The following is a 19,721-nucleotide window of genomic DNA, read 5'->3' as shown; positions in this document are numbered from 1 at the left end:
TGACCTATTTGCGACCTGGGTTTTTTAGTTTTATTTTGTTAAATTCTATTAAAATCGACTAAAAAGTATCGAATAGTTTGTCAAAAAGGATTAAATTATAAATATGGGTAATGGTTGAATATGGAATATGACTAAACATGAAATGATTATGATTTAAAAGGTTTATTCCTGGGGTCAAAGGTTGTGAGAATTTACAAATGGCGTCTATTTTGAAACTTTGTACGAACGCAAATTCATGCTTCTAAACTAACCCTGTTTTCATCATTGTGTAGTGTAATTGACAGAACAGGTCGAATGTTAAGAAGACATCTACTCTATCAAAGCATTTAATTGAGAGAAAGTGAGCTCCAGTTACTAAAAATGGGTTACGGAAGGTAAGCGATTCTGAAAGTTGCAAAATTCTGCAGTCGTGTCACAAATTTATGCATGACATGTAGACGTTCGCCTTTCGTATCTCTTTCCTTGTTGGAAAGGTATAACGTTGAGGAGATAGGAACATGTACAGAAGATCCGGGACCTACTCTGCCATTTTTGGCTGAGTAACGGTACATGAACACGGTCTTTTGTGCCTATGTAAATTAGTCATTGTGTAAAGGCCAACCCTAGCCCTAGAACTCTGGCCATAGTATCCGTTTTTACTTCCACTAGGGCCAGAGGCACTTACATTGAAAAAATTGTTGGAGATGGTTGAACGCAACAGAACAAATAAATGATGAAAATTGACCTTTTCATTGTGTTCGTGGGTCACCGCAAGAGCTGTAAAATTCCATTTGAAAAAACATATTTTTCATAATGTATTTATGCACACTTTCCCTACCTATTTAAATGAACCTCAATATTGACCAACATATTGTACCCATTTGTGTTACCTTCAATTCGGCGATCCCTGTTGATTTGCCGTGGAAAACGCTTGCATTTACTTGGAGGGAATTGTTCAGTTCTTCCGTTATTTACATCATTGGCATCATTTGACCTCTTGACCTGATGCTAAATCTTCCCTATAATTGAAGACCGAATTGAAAAGACTAGTTTGCGTATGACGTCCTGTCAACCAGACCAAAAATGCCGTACTACGCGCAGGTCAGTAACCAATCACGTCATCGCCTTTGCCCTGAAGTCAGACGCAAACTAGTCTTTTTAATTCGGTCTTCAATTCCATCATGCAACCGCATCTGACCTCGCCACATCTCGGGGTCGTCATGTCCATTTTACTTGTGGGGTGGATAAATGACGGAGTAGTGGACTAGGAATAGTAAATTAACATGAAACGTAAAACACCTGTATAAAACGAGAATAACTCACGCATGTCCGACCGGCCGGCCGCCGCCCGTTGGAATAAAAAATACACGCTGGATTGTCTTGGAACTCCAAATGCTTTAGTTACAAACAGAGATTGCGCTAGTAAAAAATGCATTTCAGCCCCTGCCAAAGTTCATTTTCGGACTCCCCCGTGAAGTAGAATAGTCCAAATTATCGTAACCTTTGACATTGCCAATATCACACAAATGTCGTCTATTTCATACCGTAAAGAAGTATGACCAAGTTTCTGAAGAATATTGGTAAGTTTAAGGCCAGATATCAGGCTAACGAATATGATCTGCATATAGAAAGATCCGATCGTTGTCCGAGCGTCAAAATTTGATAAATGTCAATGGTACAATTCCAAGCACGTGAAAGTCGTTAGGTCATTTCTCAACACAATACCTGTCAGAGGATAATTTACATAGGCACAAAAGACCATGTTCAACGTAGCGTTACTCAGCCAAACATGGCAGAGTAGGTCCCGGATGGTCGTACATGTTCCTATCTCCACAACGTTATACCTTTCCAACAAGGAAAGAGATACAAAAGGCAACTGTCTAGCCAACCCCTACCCTGCTGTGCCTGTTCCTGAATTAAACGACCCCAATGATTCTTGCTCAAATTTCCCGTGTCAAGTTTGTAATGATCCACATGCACATGGGACCAGAAAGCGGTCCAGTGTGACGAATGTGACACCTGGTATCACACTAGCTGCATGGGTATAAATAGTCTGCATTATAGAGGTCCTTGCAAATTCCAACATATCATGGACATGTTGTCATTGCGGATTACCCAATTTCTCCACATCCCTGTTTTCCCAGTGGTCTTTGGAAATGTCAAATAGCTTTTCCAGTCTTAGTTCTGTTGGTAATGAGGAGGTCCCCATGAGTCCACCAGTAGCCACCTCATCGCCTAAATTTAAAGGACCACAAACTGGTCATGGCGTGTCCAAAAAGAATAAACCAAAAATTCAGAAACCAAAACATGAGCCAAAAAGATCGCTCAAAGTTCTTGTGATCAATTTCCAAAGTATAAACAACAAAACAGCTGAATTTGCTGCATGTTTGGAGTTTAAGTCACCAGACATAGTCATTGGTACTGAGACTTGGTTGAGCCCATCCACGAACAGTAGTGAAGTTTTCCCTGACTGTTACACTGTTATTCAAATAAAGACAGAGCGGATGCTCATGGTGGAGTCCTGGTGGCCCTAAAAAACGACCTTGTCTGTGCCCATAGAGTAGATCTCGATTCAAACTGTGAGATTGCTTGGGTTCAGATAGATATTGTAGGGGCCAAACCCCTTCTGATTGGAGCTTTTTATTGTCCTCCAAATAGGAAGAACACTCAATACCTAAATGAGCTGAGGGAGTCCCTAACTATGATAAAGAACTCAGACCAGGTGAATATATGGATCGGTGGAGATTTTAATCTTGGTGATATTGACTGGAGTGATCGCTCAATTAAGACTGGTTCAGATCCAAAACATGTCTGTCAACAACTGATCACACTGTTGTACAGAACTATCTCATTTTGGAAAATGGATCTCATTTTGAAAATCGTCTCAAATTGGATAGAATTGAGATGCAATTTGAGAATGAATTTGAGTAGCAATATGAGATCCATTATCACCCAATTGGTGCTTAGTACAAAATGTTTGTCATCTCATGGTCAAAGAAGTTGGATGGGGATCACCAAAATTGTATTTTGACAGAGCTCCTAATTGCTCCAATTTAAGTAGCATTGGGAATTTAGTGCAATACAGATCATGTTTCTCTGCCAAGAAGACAAGGTCAATACCAGTATGTGTTATTGATATTTCACATAAATTTATGTATCCCACATTAGGCCCTTCACAACTGATTTTGAGTTTACTGTTTTCCTCCCGCATCCAAAATTGAAAAATGCAAAATATTTAATTATTTTCTTTTTATTTGACATTTTCTCTGTTAAATGACATTTTAATAACATTTATTTGCTACTTTCTTACTTTGATCATCCTAACTATGATGCTGAACAAACAATGAACACCCCTACATTATCATCAATGTATAAAATCAACCATTATTGCAAAATAATTAAATCCGCAGTGCCAAAATATGCCGTTCATATTGGGCTGTAACCTCTCGTTTCAAAATAAAGAAAATAATAAGTAATTAATAATTAATAATTAAAAGTTACCTTGTGCCTTTTTGAAAATCTTGAACAGTAAACGAAGATTTGAAGGGCCTTATCAGGGTTTTGTTTCAATTTTCTCTGTGATGATTTATTTCCACATTACAAAACTCTTTTTATTTTATTTTAAATTTTTTTTTTAATACTAGTACATGCAGTAGCAAAAAAACTGACACCAACAATCCTGCTGGATATTCCTCAAATGAGTAGGCCTATACTGTTGTTTTGTGCAAATTATTTTGCATTAGGCCTAATGTTTTTTATTTGCCACTTAAAAGTACTGACATATTTTTCACTCATGTTGGTGCTCAAAAGTTAAATGAAACCACTCTTCTGTTGGAATGTGTACATTTTAAAATTTATGATCACATTCTCCGCTAACACTTACTTCTGAAATATTGAAAATTACATTCTCTATTTTTTCAATTCCCCTCCTCAAACTTTTAAGTTAAATCTGGAGAAAAGCTGAATACACTTTTGAAGTTACTAATAGTTTACTAAAAATCATAGACTGAGACTCTAAATTTAGAGTCTTATGTAAAAATACATTCAACATCAGAGGGTTGACCTTGTTTGGGGACACAGAACAAGAAGCATGAATTGGTTGTTTACAAAAGGCCATGAACAGCAATTAAACCTAATATACATGACCATGGGAAGTCCAGACACTGGGTACTTGGTTCCATACATTACCATACTTCACAAACCATAATAGTTCTAAAGCACCCAATAAAACTAATTGGGTGGATTATATCTCAATTTGACACTCAAATTGGATCTCATATTGGATCTCAAATTGTGTCTCAATTCTATTCAATTTGAGATGATTACAAAATGAGATCCATTTTCCAAAATGAGATACTTTTGAATAGCTGATTGCGGCTGACTTTAATTTTGATCAAATGGTCACGAAACCGACGCGTAAGAATAGGATCATTGATCTTTTCTTTACTAACAATCAAACCTTGGTGGAAAACTCCAATGTCATTCCTGGTATTAGTGATCACGACGGTATCCCTGAGATTATGATCAACATCAGACCTAAGATCAACCGTCAAAAACCACGTAAAGTATTCCTATATCACAAAGGTGATATAGATGGGTTAAAAAAGGACATGAATGATTTTATGAAAGACTTCACAAACACATGTAATGAGGACATATACAAGGAGTCAGTAGAGGATTTGTGGTTACAATTTAAAAATAAGACCCTCACAGCCACATGTGGATAAGTACATCCCTTCCAAAATGGCTAGTAATCAGAGTAAGGCGCCGTGGATAAATCACAAGATCAAAAGATTATCGCGGCGCAAGCAAAGAGCTTACAACAGAGCGCGCAAGAGTGGCAATGAAACTGATTGGGAGCATTTTAAGGAAATGAGGATGAGCATAAACAAAACGTCTAGATCAGCCTATCGCAGATACGTGAGAGAGTTCTGCATGGAGTCAAAGAAACAATTCTGGAGCTTTGTTAAAAGATTGCGCAAAGATTAGTCTGGTATCCCAGCCCTTAATGATCAAGGGCTACTCATTTCTGATAACACCAAAAAAGCTAATTTGCTGAATGCGCAATTCCAGTCCGTGTTTACAAAAGTAAACCTGACTTCTCTTCCTGATCAGAAATCTTGTGATTTACCACCAATCCCGATATCAAAATACAATCCAATGGTATCGAAAAATTGCTCTCAAACCTGCATGCAAACAAAGCGCCAGGCCCTGATTGCATACCACCGCGCATTTTGAAAGAATGCGCAGCTGAAATTGCGCCCATCCTCACTGTGATATTTCAAAAATCAATTGAAACTGGTATTCTGCCTAGTGACTGGAAGCAGGCTAATATATCACCTATTTATAAAAAAGGTGATAAGTCTAAAGCAAGTAATTATAGACCTGTATCACTTACTTCAGTCTGCTGTAAGGTGCTAGAACACTGCATACATTCCCACATTATGTCATATTTTGATAAGTACCACATTTTAACACAACAGCAACATGGTTTCAGAAGTGGGCACTCGTGTGAAACACAACTTATTCAGTCTATTCATGATCTTACCTTTGCTCAAAATAATAAAACTCATACAGATGTCATTATTATGGATTTCTCGAAAGCATTCGATATGGTTCCACATCAAAGATTACTTCTCAAATTATCTCAATATGGCATAACTGGCAATATCAAAACTTGGCTTAAAGCATTTCTTACAAACCGTTCTGGCGATGTTGTAGTTGGAGGCGAACATTCAAACTGGGTTAGCGTGGAATCAGGGGTGCCACAAGGGGCGGTACTCGGCCCTCTACTTTTCCTCACATACCTGAATGACTTACCAGATAATTTGCACTCAACAGTTCGTTTGTTACGCAGATGATTGCGTGATATATAGACAGATTAAAACTCAACAGGACTCAAATCTTCTTCAAGAAGATTTAGATACGCTTTCCAAATGGGAACACAAATGGCAAATGGCCTTTAATACACAAAAGTGCTATGTTTTGAGAGTACCAGTTTCCAAATCAACAAAGGTTGTTAATTACACTCTGGGAGGCTGTGTTCTCCAAGAAACGCCATCTCACTCATACTTGGGTGTAGAGATTACACAGAATCTCAAATGGAATGCCCATATAAATAAAATAACAAATAAAGCCAGTAAGACTCTTGGATTCATCCATGAAACCTTGCTTCATGTACTAAGGACACAAAAACCACTGCTTACAAAGCCCTCGTCAGGCCTACCTTGGAGTACTGTTCAGGGGTATGGGACCCCACACTAAAGAACAGATACTTCAGGTGGGCAAGATTCAGCGTGAGCTGCAAGATTAGTTTGTAATAACTATGACTGGAAGGCCAGTGTGTCACAAATGATGCCATTATTGAAATGAGAGAGGCTCACAACAAGGCGAACGATCGCCAGAATTTCCATCCTCCGAAAAGCCATAGGGGGGCACCTGGCACTGCCAGTCCAGACATACCTGCAACCGACTCAAAGACGCACTCGTCGATCCAGACAAGACACCTTCATCCAGCCACAAGCTCGCACAGAGAATTTCAAGTTTTCCTACGTTCCAAGAACAATAAAAGATTGGAGCGATCTGCCACCGGACTTAACATCAATTACTGAACCAGAACAATTCAAGCAAGCACTACACACCCATTTCCAGACTAAGGATTTGGGAATTAAGGACTAAATAAATCTTCGCATGCACACTCATCCCTGCTCGTCAGCTTCCCTAAGGAGGATTGGGCAGTATTCGACAAGAAGAAGAAGAAGAAGAAGCTGTGTTTATACCCAGACTGAATCATTGTCGCTAACTACACAAGTTATGTGTGCAATTTTAGAGAACGTTGACCGACAGAGGGTGTCAATATAGGCCTACGTGTCGCTTTTGAAAAACAGCGAATCATGCGCATGTTCAGCAGGCAAATACGACGGCGATTTAGTACACTGACCATGCGTGCGATTCAGATTTTTTGTACTGGATCGTTCAAGCATCTCCAACAATTTTTTCAATGTAAGTGCCTCTGGCCCTAGTATAGAAGTAAAAACGGATACTATGGCCAGAGTTCTAGGGCTAATGACATCATAGCCCTAGAACTCTGGCCAATGGCCATAGTATCCGTTTTTACTTCTATTAGGGCCAGAGTCACTTACATTGAAAAAAGTTGTTGAACGATCAAGTACAAAAGTTGAAAGTATTTCAATGCTTGATCGACCAATTAATAGGTATGCTAGGTGAATTCAAATTTGCCATCAAACTGCATCATTTTATATATCAAATTAAAGCCCTTGAGTAAACAAAGCCAAAACTGAAAACCTTTTTTTCATAGCACTTTCCGTAGCAAAGTTACATCTTGTCAAAGACTGACTTTTATCAAAAGATTCAGCTAGCAAAATTCCCCAAAACGGCATTTCAGGGGTGTTTCTAGATCTTAGTCTCATGGCGATAGCAGCTTTTTTAATGGAACTGCTATCAAAATCCTCTATAATTCCATGTGCGACTTGCGATCACCATAAAAAATCATATATTTGGGTCAAGTGAAGTATAGAAAACATATTTATGTAGGTTTCCTTCACCGACCTATTCTCGAAAAAAATTCAAATTTCTATGTAAATGCATTGTGTTTGGGCGCCGGTCTCGGCGAATTTCGCTGACTAGCAAATGTGGTAGCTAAGGTTTGCTTGGGATCAGCGTTCTAAATTTTGGTTGTCCGGTTGCCCGGGACAACTAAAAAAGTCGCCGGACAACCAAAAATACTGATTCGGTTGTCCGCCGGACAACCATAAATCTAGCCAAAAGTCACATTTATAGGCCTACGGACAACCAAAAACTTAGACGGACAACCGGAAATTGTAATCTGGTTGTCCGTGGGACAACCATTTATTTTTCCTAAATTCGAACACTGCTTGGGATACCTACAATTAAACATGACTTAAATCAAATACGGTCAGCCAGGCCAGGGTTCGATTTATTTTAGAAAATAAAATTTACATGCACAACTTTTGATTTACCGTATTCATTCCAATAAGCGCCCAGGGCGCTTAACAAAGTCATTTTGGGTGGGCGCTTATTTTTTACCTTGTTTTTTAGTCATCAATCACCGTCTTCTGGTATTTACACAGCCAACTTCTCATTGGTGGTACACCAGGTTATATCTAGGATATAACCTGGTGTACCACCGCTGCTAGGCACCGAATTGCCGGCAGCAAATCCGTGGGTAGCCCATTGCCGAGTACAACCTGGTGGCAACCGGATACAACCTGGTGTACCACCGCTTTGGTTGTCCACCAAAGCGGTGGTACACCAGGTTGTATCCTTGATTGCGAGCGCGGTGATTTTAGGATTTTATAACATCATCCTCAGTAGCCACGATTATTTGTAATGATATTATATCGTATTGTTTGGAACTTAGTAAACAGAGACGTAATAAAAAGTTCACGTTGACAAATTGAATAGTTTTTTCTGGTATTTTATTATATCATAAACAGTCATCGCAATTCATACAAAATAATCACATTTTTAAACATCGACTCGAGGTTTTCTGTTTCTAAATAATACACTAAAGTAATCAAACAATGACAATGTGTACACAATTTAAATATCTTATCAATATGATTTTTATCCGAGATCGACACTTTTCCAGAAATTGACCCAAATTCAAGATAGTGCATGAAAGTATAAAAACGAACTGGAAACTCGCTCGGATATTCAACAATCCGAAATGGCGATGCCCAGTGCAGTGAGACAGTGTTGATGTTGGAAAACCCGGTTGGAAAACTTCTCAAGATATATAATGCTGCGAAACTGAGCCACACTTTCGTGTAATTTTGTAAAAAATACAACAGTTACTGTATTAATTGATAAAACGGGTAAATAGATTTACGTAATTTTCGCCATCGCCATCCTGACCCGAGTCGGTCATACAGCTGAAACTTTTAGTAAAAGATCGTTTTATAGCAAAGACGTCGAGCTCGAGATGAGTCTATAAAATGTAAAGTTTTCAACTTTTAATATGCATTTTTATGATGTGGGCAAGCTAATACTGTCAAAATTGTAACTATAATGAATTATGAGGAAATGGACTTATTTTTATACGATTTGTCATGTCCATAACGTTCATTTATTAACCGAAATCGAAGGGTAAAGTACGACTACGAGTTCGACATTATGGCAGTTGTTGAATTCGACAGGCCGATCATCATCATTTCAGGGGATGACAGTGCAGTGCAGTGATGAGGGCCCGGGCTGAGGGGTGGTGCAATAATTATGTGTATCCCGAGGTGGTGAATTATGGGGGAGGGGAGCATTTTTTTGGCAGGTTGAAAAGGGTGGGGGTCAAGCAATTTTGCAGGTCGAAAGGGCGGGGGGCAAGCGATTTTTGGCACAGACGTTTTTGGCACCGTTTCTATATTACGCCCAAACAAGGTGTAGGAAAACATTACATGATTAGGCCGTATAAAATTAATGTTTTGGTTCTCGTCCAGAGGATTTTCATGAATTGATGAGGGAGGAGGTGTTTTTTTTTTTTTTTTTTTTTTTCAATGTAAAATTAGCATTGTCAGTAGTTTTCGGTCTTCTCCAACAGTGCTCGAGGAAACGATGAGGCCCTTTTTTTTTTTTCAAATGTGAGATTCTGAGGATAAACCCCTAGAGTACCACAAAAAGACTTGGAAGTGATGCTTGTTCTCTAATAAACTTATTTATATGTATGAAGATTTCATAAATCATTCCAAAGTCTAAAAAATTGAAAAATCTAAAAAAAAAAAAAAAAAAAAAAAATCTGACAAATCCCAGAAATTGAGGAGGGAGGGGCGAGAACCAAAATATTAATTTTACACGGCCTTAGGAACAGATTCAAATATGCAAAATTTTGTGCCAGCTAAGCTTTCAGTATTATTATAACAATTTTAAGGTTTTAAATTTGGGTTCCCCAAATCTTGCATGTGTAAAAGGGGAACCAAAGATTTTGGCATGTCAAAGGGAGGGGGCAAAATTTTTTGTCACGTCAAAGGGGAAAAGCAATTTTTGGTTGGCAGACCATTTTGAGAATTCACTACCCTGGAGTACACATAATTATTGCACAGCCCCTGATGCAGTAGTGTGTATGCAATTACAATGAATACATCATACAACGTTATATAACAACTTGCTGCCCACAGACCACGCACTTCATGCACTTGAAATGTGCGAAGGTTTTATGCAATATTTTGATGCACAAGGTTTTCAAAATCTTTTTACATATGGCGTGCACGCGTTTTAGAGGCGCAACGTTATTTTCATACTGATTTTAATGTTTCGATATGATGCCTGCAAATATTGATCTAGACTAAAAGTTGCTCGATCGATATAGCGGCCCCAATTGCCCCCCCCGGCAGCTACACCACTGACTGCGGCTGATTTTTTGCAGGACTAAAATTACCATTGCAATGTGATTGTGCATAACCAAGTGTAACACAGCGGCGTAGACATTTTATGCCATCTTAGCGGTGTACTAAGAGTAGACCATAGACATCAAGAGCTCCCATTCATGGGACCAATATTACCCGCACATCATATTACAATACCGCCAGATGACCCAAGCGTTATCCTGTACCCCCCCAACCTTGCTAAAGCTACCTCATTACATATGCCTTGAATAATAGGCAACGTAAGTAACAAAACCCTGTTCTACACAAGGGTCAAATTTCAGTTGTTCAAAATTGGTTTGAAAACATACTGAAAGAATTCCTCTCATCCCAAGGATTAAAACAGGTAGAGTTTGACTTGCCTGTGACGTACCGTTCTGAAGTTATGAGCAAAAAGGCCAAGGTCACATTCTAAGGCCTACAGGGGACAAGAACTAAAAAATTCCCAGATTTCAGATATTTCCTAGGTTACGATGCATGTTGGATCAGTGTAAATTAATTTTACATGAAAAACAATTTTAGTCTTTTCTGTTATTTATCCTGTATGCCCAAAAAGTTGACCATTGCTTTCCATTTTGCTTTCGGTACGTCGTTTAGGTCAAAATATATAGTTTCAAATCCTTCAAATAACAGGAATACTTTTGTATTATTTTTAATCACAAATAAACAACTTTAAGGACGGTTGGTCTTAAAAATGCTCAGAAAAAGATCTTTATATCTAGTTTTTAAGGAATCATATTTTTGTTGCATACCGTAGTATTTTTGTGGGACATGAGTGCACATTGGACATATCGAATTACATTCTGATAAGAAATGTCCTGATATCAAGTAATTTTGATTTTTTTTAAATTGGCAATATAAAACACATTTTTTATTTATTAAAAAAATTATATTTTTGTATTTTTCATATAACAGTCCTCAAAGTAAAATTTATAAATCTACTGATATGCACTTAAAGTGTATGTAGCTGGGAGGAAAAGCCGACGTTCATTTCAGAATTTTGACCTTTCGTATTGAAGATAGTCATTATCTTTTTGGGGGGAAAATGTATCTTTTATACGAAAAGTCAAAACTTTTAAATGATAACCAGCTTTTCCTCCCAGCTACATACACTTTACTGATATTAATAGCATTAGATTTATAAATTTTACTTTGAGGATTGTTAGTTTGAAAAATGCACATTTTAAGAATGTGCCGTAACATTTGAATTATATCCTAAATTTCAAAAAATCAAAACAATTTGACACCAGAAAGACATTCTTCAGTATTCAGAGTACAATTCCATATGTCTGGCGTGCTCTCTGGGCCCCACAAAAAATACTGTGCTTGAAGGTGGGTGACCAACCCCTTAAAAAAAAATTTTTTAATTACTCAAAAATAGTTCAAAAACAAATTAAACAGATCAAAACTCATTAAATTTTTTGACACCACCCCAGCATGCTTTGCTGAAAATACTATACTTGAGTCGCTGGCACTAGTTTTGAAGTTCTGCGTTGGCTAATTAGTGTGGTTTTTACGCGTGTACATTACGGCACATTGATGATGGATGGCACACGTAAAAGTGTGTCACACACCAAGTGACACTGAGCTATAAACGTAAAATACGCTGAACTTCAAAGCTAGTGCCGGTGACTCGGCTTCACAATGAGAGTCTTTGGCTCAAAACCCAGTCATACACCAGTCACACACACATGAAATACATTGTCTACTTGCATGTATGAAACACCATGTTGATGTCACTGATTTGCAGAGATATACTGAAATTCACTATGCCCCCCCTGGTGCCGCCACTGTGTTTGACTGCCAGATCAGACCACACTCTAAAAAAAGATCTAGTAAATTTTGACTAGAATCAAGTATAATAAGATGTCACAGAACAGTCTCAAGATTTTCTAGTCAAATTTGACACAAAACCTGGTCAATGTGATCAGAGTTTAGTCAAATTTGACTAGAAAATCATGTGAATCTTGTTCTATTTCTAGTCACATTTTGACTGGATAATTTTAAGAATGCAGGAACAATGCCCAGCAACACATGAAGCAACAATGATAGATGATAGATCACACAAAAAAATCATACACACACAGTGGTTTGTTGTGTTGTCAACAAATTTCAAGATCTAATACTTGTTAGGGGGGCCTGATGCAAAAAGGGGCCTTAAAAGTTTTGACTCTCCTAAGGGTTGTCAACAAATTTCAACATCTAACACTTGTTAGGGGGACCTGATGCAAAAAGGGGCCTTAAAAGTTTTGACTCTCCTAAGGGGAACTGAAAAAAATGACCACAAATTTTCCTGGGAAAATCACTTTTTTATGGAGTTGACCGATAATTTTCTTGTCAAAAAAGGGGGGCCTGAAATTTTTGTGATGAAACTTTTTGCATCAGGCCCCCCTAACAAGTGTTTGTGAATGGTCCCTAATTAACTGGATGCATGGATGCAGTGAAAGTCATCAGGTCCAATAACCTCATTGTTTTGAAAACGACAACCCAACAAATTTGGAGCTAAAGTGTGATCAACCAATGTGCACTGCAAGTGTTGAAGTTCAGAGCAGTGTGTACAAGTGGGTGAAATAGTTGACGTAGAAAATATGATAAAAACATATATTGCTTCTGCAGACGGTCATAGTGTCATTGCTTTAAATAAGTTCATTGTTGTTAAATGTTCCATGTACCAGCACTACCAGGAGTCCAGGATGATACTGGTGATTTCAAAGTTGTATTTAAATGTTGAAGTAGACAAGGTGAACCTGAAATGAACAATAAAAAACAAAACAATGTTTCAAGAATAGAACTGATTGTGTAAAACAGGAGGTGTTTGCAACATTAAAATTTTAAACAAGGCGGTTCTCGAACCACAAGTCTCGTCTGCTTTCGTGACCGCCTGATTTTGCGATTACTTTTGGTAGAGAGGTAAATGAATTTGGCGGTTATCGGCTGGGCACGATTATCTGGCTGATGGTAACTGTACCCACCAAGTTTCATGCCCATACGACAGTTTTTACTAATTTGACCTCAGATGACCCCTGGTGACTCTGAAATGACCTTCCAAAAATTTCGTCTTAAATGTTGACTGTACCCACCAAGTTTCATGCCCATCCGACAGTTTTTACTAATTTGACCTCAGATGACCCCTGGTGACCCCGAAATGACCTTCCAACTGTACCCACCAAGTTTCATGCCCATACAACAGTTTTTAATAACTTGACCTCAGATGACCCCTGGGTGACCTCAGATGACCCCGAAATGACCTTCCAAAAATTTGACTCTAAATTATGACTGAACCCACCAAGTTTCATGCCCATATGACAGTTTTTAGTAGTTTGACCTCAGATGACCCCTGGATGACCTCAGATGACCCCGAAATGACCTTCCAAAAATTTAACTCTAAATGTTGACTGAACCCACCCAGTTTCATGCCCATACAGCAGATTTTGCTAATTTGACCGCAGATGACCCTGGATGACCTTGGGTGACCTTGACCCACTAACCAATACAAACTTGTTCAGTATGGGGTCAAGATGCACCCACCCACCAAGTTTGAGGAACGTGCGACCCCTACAGTAATAATAAAATAAACATTTCATATAAAAGAATGCATGCACTTAATAATTTATTTTAATATTATAATAATAAACATAAACAAAATGGCTGATGATCATTTGCATGCATATTCAGTTGGTGAGATTTGCTGGTCATGTAAAATAAACATAAAAATGCATGCAAATATCTATTTAAAAAAAACATTAATAAAAGCTGATATATTAATCATTTGCATGCATTCAGTTGGTGTGATTTGCCAGCAGAGACACGCTTGGGTTCAGATGGGACCAGGTGCAAACAAAAAAACTTACATGTACCTGTCTGGCTTTTTATCCTGGGCTGTTGGTGTTATTACTCTAGTTCCTTCAGACCATGTTACTTCACCATCCATTTCTCCACTGTAGTGCCATTATATACCAGAGTATATCTGAAAGAGATTGAGAGAAAATTGTTTGGATCATCATCATCATCATTTATTAAAATCAAGCTTGTATCTTATTTTTGCTTCAATTATCTCTTATTAAAATAACATTTTAAAATACAATTCACTTACTTTTTACCAAAGGAGAATATATTGTCGAGTTGTTGTACAGAAGTGACAGATAACCATACTGATCGAGTTTGCACGCCAGGTAAAAAAATGGCCCAACAGATGTCAGCATTTGACCACTAGTTAAGATAATAAGGTGACCAAGATAATAACAAAAGAGTTGACCTCAGGGATGCACCTGTTTGATAAAAGAGATGATAGATAAAAATATTAATGATGATGTTATAATGATGCATAATTATACTAATATTTTTGTCCTATTCAGGTCTTAGGTCACAGTTAAAATTTTAATCAAAATCACTCTAATTTCATAAAGATGTTGAGGTATTTGGTAATTTGGAGGTAGTATATATATGAAATGACCTTCAAAAATTTGGCCCTAAACGTTGACTGTACCCACCAAGTTTCATGTCCATACAAGTTTTCAGTAATTTGACCTCAGATGACCCTGGGTGACCCCGAAATGACCTTCCAAAAATTTAGCTGTAAATGTTGATTGTACCCACCAACTTTCATGTCCATACAAGTTTTCAGTAAGTTGATTGGAGGTAGTGTATATGAAATGACCTTCAAAAATTTGGCTCTAAACGTTGACTGTACCCACCAAGTTTCATGTCCATACAAGTTTTCAGTAATTTGACCTCAGATGACCCCTGGGTGCCCATACAACAGGTTTTAGTAATTTGACCGCAGATGACCCCTGGGTGACTTCAGATGACCCCAAAATGACCTTTCAAAAATTTAGCTCTAAATGTTGACTGTACCCACCAAGTTTCATGCGGCCCATGCCCATGACAGTTTTTATTAATTTGATCTCAGATGACCTCTGGGTGACCTTGGATGACCCAAAATGACCTTCCAAAAATATGACTCTAAATGTTGACTGTACCCACCACGTTTAGAGCCCTCAGCCCGCATACAACAGTTTTAGTAATTTAACCCCAGATGACCCTGGGTAACCCCAGATGACCCCAAAATGAACTGAAAATTATCCATAAAAAGGTGTACTGGTTTGTTTTTCTTGATGAGGAATACGGTCAAATAGTTTTTGTTTCTCTAAAACTTGACAAAATATCTAAATAATGAAATATTTGGAAGTAATTAATTATTTGACTGGCAATTTTCCAGGACTAGGTTGGGTAATTGGAAACTTGGAGTTGACTTCCATAGGCTTAGCCTCCCCATTCCCCAATAGATAACTCTCCCAAAACAAATGAACAACTACCGGTACAGTCATGACTGAAAAATGCACTTCAAATCTAATCATGACTGAAAATGCACCCTGTATCTACGGCAAATCCCGTAACCTCATTTCCACTAAGAAGCCATCCAGCAGACTTTAAAATTTTACACATCTACACTTGACGATACTTACTACCAGTACCCCATAAGTTACTACTTACCCGAAAATCACAGCCTTACTAAACATGCTAAATGTATGAAACAAAGGTGGCCATGATGTGGAAACTTGTGTAAAAAGTATTTCTTTTTTTCTTTACTTTTGTTAAAAAATGTGTGTTTATGGGTTTCGAATGTTTATGGGTATGAATTTGCGTTTGCAGTCACATGTTCGTTTAAGGGAACGCACACGCATGAGAAAGTGATGGGTAAGTACTTATGTTAGGCTAGCTCACATCATACACTATAGGTGGCGCTATTCGTCCATAGGGAAGTGGAATGTGCATGTACGGTCCAAAAATGGCTTTACTGTGGGGCTCAATGGAGAAAATCACTAAAATTAATTTTGACAACCAAAACCTAAGTGATGTTGACTTATGTTGGTATACTGGCTTCATAAACTATCACATAGTGCAATCCATGTTCCACCAAGTCGACACTCGATTTAGCTCAAAAGCAATTTGTGTGTAAATCAATACCATCCAAAACAGCTTTCTTACAGTAAAGAATAGGAGGTCATCTGGGGTCACATACAGTAGTGTGCATTGTACATATGTGCCTGCTGTCACAATTTCACACACAAAATTTTGGGCACTTTGATGACACTATTTTTGTCTGTAACTTCAAAAGTATATGCAGTAGAAACATGATTGTCCCCTTATTGTTTAGGTAATTTAATTCTCTTTCAAATGAAAGAACTTTCAGCTAAAAATATTGAACTTCAAAATTTTATGAACATCCCTACTTATGTGTCTACACGCATCAAACGCAAAATTGCAGCCGTTCATTAGTCAGTGTTTATGGATATGCACTTTTGTTTTCGATGTGCATGCATAAACGCTTTTGGCATGTTTAAAGCACATTTTTTGCGCACCGTTACAGGTACCGATAAAACACTTGCTTATGTGACATTTTTGTATGATGTGACAAAAATTGTTAAACAAGAGAAATAAATGTTAAAAACAAGCATGAGTTGTGATGTTTGTCAATTTTATGATACAAAATACTATTTAATAATACCGAAATAAAGGTATATTACCAAGGCATGGACCCCTACATGTATATCCCTCCAAACATCGTTATAGTCGGCCTATTATCGTGAGAATATTCCAATCAGAGCATATTGATCGGGATATTAAACACTTTATTGTGACATTAATGACACAGATTTACAAATTTTACAACACGGATTACAACACGGAAAATGGATTTTAGAAAGCGGTAAACTTGGATTCTAACTTAAAGCATCTTCGACATGTTTTGTGCACACCCATACACTTCCATCATTTCCATGTGTACCCATAAACACTTTTCCAGGCTTTAAATGAATGCAAATTTGATAGTATTGAAATCCTAGACTAAAGTTGTTTACTTCTTACAAATAAAAGTCATTTTTCACTTCAAAACAAAACAACACTACCCTATTGGGAACATCAGTTCACGACACATGGCCATACTTTTGAGGCAGCCCAGTGGTACTTGTTGACATCAATTTCATGCATACAAGAATTTGCAGTTATGACTTGCCCCTACTGACATTTAAATGCCATATTTATTTGGAAAGACTGGACATTTTCCTTTCAAAAAATATACACTTTTCTATGATAGGGTCTATAGTTTGTAAAATGTAAATTATGAGTGTTTCAATGCAAATGATGCGGGGGTGCGACCGCACATCCCCAAATTTGCAAAATTGCAGTATTTACAAGTCCCAAAATTTAAGTAAGAATCAGGTTTTTAGGGAAAAAAAGGTCCAAATATGGGGGGAAAGTCCACTTCCCCCCCCCCCCCTGGAAAAAAAGTCCACTTTTTCAAAATCAGCACCCCCCAATAAAAAAAAATCCTGCGTGCGGGCCTGCGTGACACGTACCATAGAAGCTTTGTCAATTCAATTTTATTGATAAAATAATTATGTAAAAAAAATGTATTTTGTTTTTGTTTACGTTCATGACATGGTTCATGCGTTGGGAATTATGAGCATGATGAGACATGAATGATTCTGAATCTGATGACAATCACGAGTCACGACAATACGATCTTTTATATTTCCGTAGGTTTTAACAGACATTATAGTAAATAAATTAACATTTTATTTACTAACAGAATTCCTATATTTCGTGGAATTTCTACAGTCATAAGTATGACAGTGCGTACTTCAACTTTGTGGATTGATGAAAGCTTAAAATATGAAAGCTTAAAACGTACCTCACACACACAATTCTGTAACACGCAAAATCCTCAATTGATTGTTGTTGTTTCTCGATTTCAACAATCTCTACCATGTAAAGAATAAAAAAGTCACTTGAAAATATATCACAACTTACAATTTTCCGCTTAAATCGGGCTCTTTCCGCACGTTTCCGTGTGATAAACTTGAGACGCCGGACATTTTGATTCTGCTGAAATTCTATTCCCATGGTAACGTCACGGCAAGTCCGCACACGAACACATTCTTCAGCTGCAGACAGTGAGATCACCGCAGTGACGGTGTACAACCATCGCACCGTTTTGGTTGTAAACCTGGTTGTACACCAGGTGTACAACCAGGTGGTACTCGGCAATGGTTACCACCAGGTTTTCCTTCATTTGGTGTACCACCTGGTGTACCACTGTTATGGGATACCCTAGGTGGCCCACCTGGTTGTACACCTGGTTGTACACCTGGTGTGCAACAAAGCGGTGGTACACCAGGTGTACCATTGCAACGGAGTGCTCATTGCAGTGGTACACCAGGTGGGCTACCAATGGTGGTACACCTGGTGTACCACCAACCTGGTTGTACACCTGGTTGTACACCTGGTGTACAACCAGGTGGTAGTCGGCAATGGTTGTACACCATAATTGAGAAGTTGGCTGTGTAGTTACTCACAGTTAGTGCGCCCTCACAATTAATTTAATATTATATTGACAAAATGTTTTTGATTTTTGAGGGCGCACTAACAAATATGGCGGCCGCCGCACCAGCAAAAAATACGAATTTGAGACAGAATTAGCTCAAAGTTGGCCTTTTAAAGGCATTTGCAGGTGGTTATTGTGAAGTATTTTTAATATCTATAGGGGCCTACATCTGCCCACTATGAAATAGCATCATAATTTAATTTTGGTGCACATTTTGGGTGCTTTTGATGCTCAATTTCCCTCATGCATACATGTAAAATCACTCGACAGGTAAGCTTACTGGAAGTATTTTGACAACATTGGATGGGCGGTTAATAATTTCATATTGTGTTTGTTGCAAAGTGGCAGGGTGGGCGCTTATTGGGGCATGGGCGCTTATTGGAACGAATGGGCTGAATAACACAAAATTTTGCATGCACCTAGGCAAAATTCTACATGCACAGAGCCAAAGTTACATGCATTTGTGCATGTAAAACCCCTCTAAATCGAACCCTGAATATGGTCAATTTATTTTGAATTTGGTTGTAACCAACACTCACACCCATCGCAAGCCAGATATCCATTTAAATATGCATTACATCATGGCCAATTTTAGTAGGCCAGAAATCTGACAATCTCATCCATAGACAGCCGTGTTACTGTTAAGCATGCAAACCGCAATCCAAAGTCAGTAGTCCACTTGGGAAGCTAACAAACAGAGAGGGTACGGTTATGCCCAGCGAGGTCACATCACACTTCCGGTGTGACGTGCCCAGAACTCCAAATAATTCTCGGAAGCGACAGACAAATTGCAGGAAAGCGTGCCAATTTAAGCTTCCTGTAATACATGTAACATACATTTTTGTACGAAGTCATAAACTTCAATATGCACTTCAAATACAGCAGACCAGCTGTTAATTATTACCGATCCTGTGGAGTAACTTATAATCGTCAATTTCATGGAATCCCGTTGATCAGAATTG

The 19,721-nt window shown here is 38.1% G+C and overlaps 1 protein-coding gene and 1 long non-coding RNA gene across 3 annotated transcripts in view; one reads left to right on the top strand and one right to left on the bottom strand.

The window, feature by feature from the left end:
• Positions 1 to 190: 190 nt before the first annotated feature.
• LOC140157463 (uncharacterized) overlaps positions 191 to 19,721 on the top strand; it is a 36,139-nt gene continuing 16,608 nt past the window's right edge. The window contains exon 1 of the mRNA XM_072180665.1: positions 191 to 374. Within this exon, the coding sequence (XP_072036766.1) occupies positions 361 to 374 (14 nt within the window). The 5' untranslated portion in view covers positions 191 to 360. The remainder of the gene's footprint in view (positions 375 to 19,721) is intronic.
• Positions 10,182 to 18,716, bottom strand: LOC140157464 (uncharacterized). 2 transcript variants are annotated; one of them, XR_011859685.1, is made up of 4 exons: positions 18,186 to 18,716; positions 14,467 to 14,641; positions 14,225 to 14,340; positions 10,182 to 13,120 (listed from the first exon to the last, which is right to left on the bottom strand). It is a non-coding gene; the product is annotated as an uncharacterized lncRNA (long non-coding RNA). The 2 variants fall into 2 exon arrangements; XR_011859684.1 differs by having other exon boundaries at positions 14,231 to 14,340; positions 18,186 to 18,715.

This window comes from Amphiura filiformis, chromosome 7, assembly GCF_039555335.1.
Source record: "Amphiura filiformis chromosome 7, Afil_fr2py, whole genome shotgun sequence".
NCBI classification, from domain to species: domain Eukaryota; kingdom Metazoa; phylum Echinodermata; class Ophiuroidea; order Amphilepidida; family Amphiuridae; genus Amphiura; species Amphiura filiformis.
Note: the sequence above shows the minus strand (reverse complement) of the source record. Positions and strands in the feature narration are given on the sequence as shown.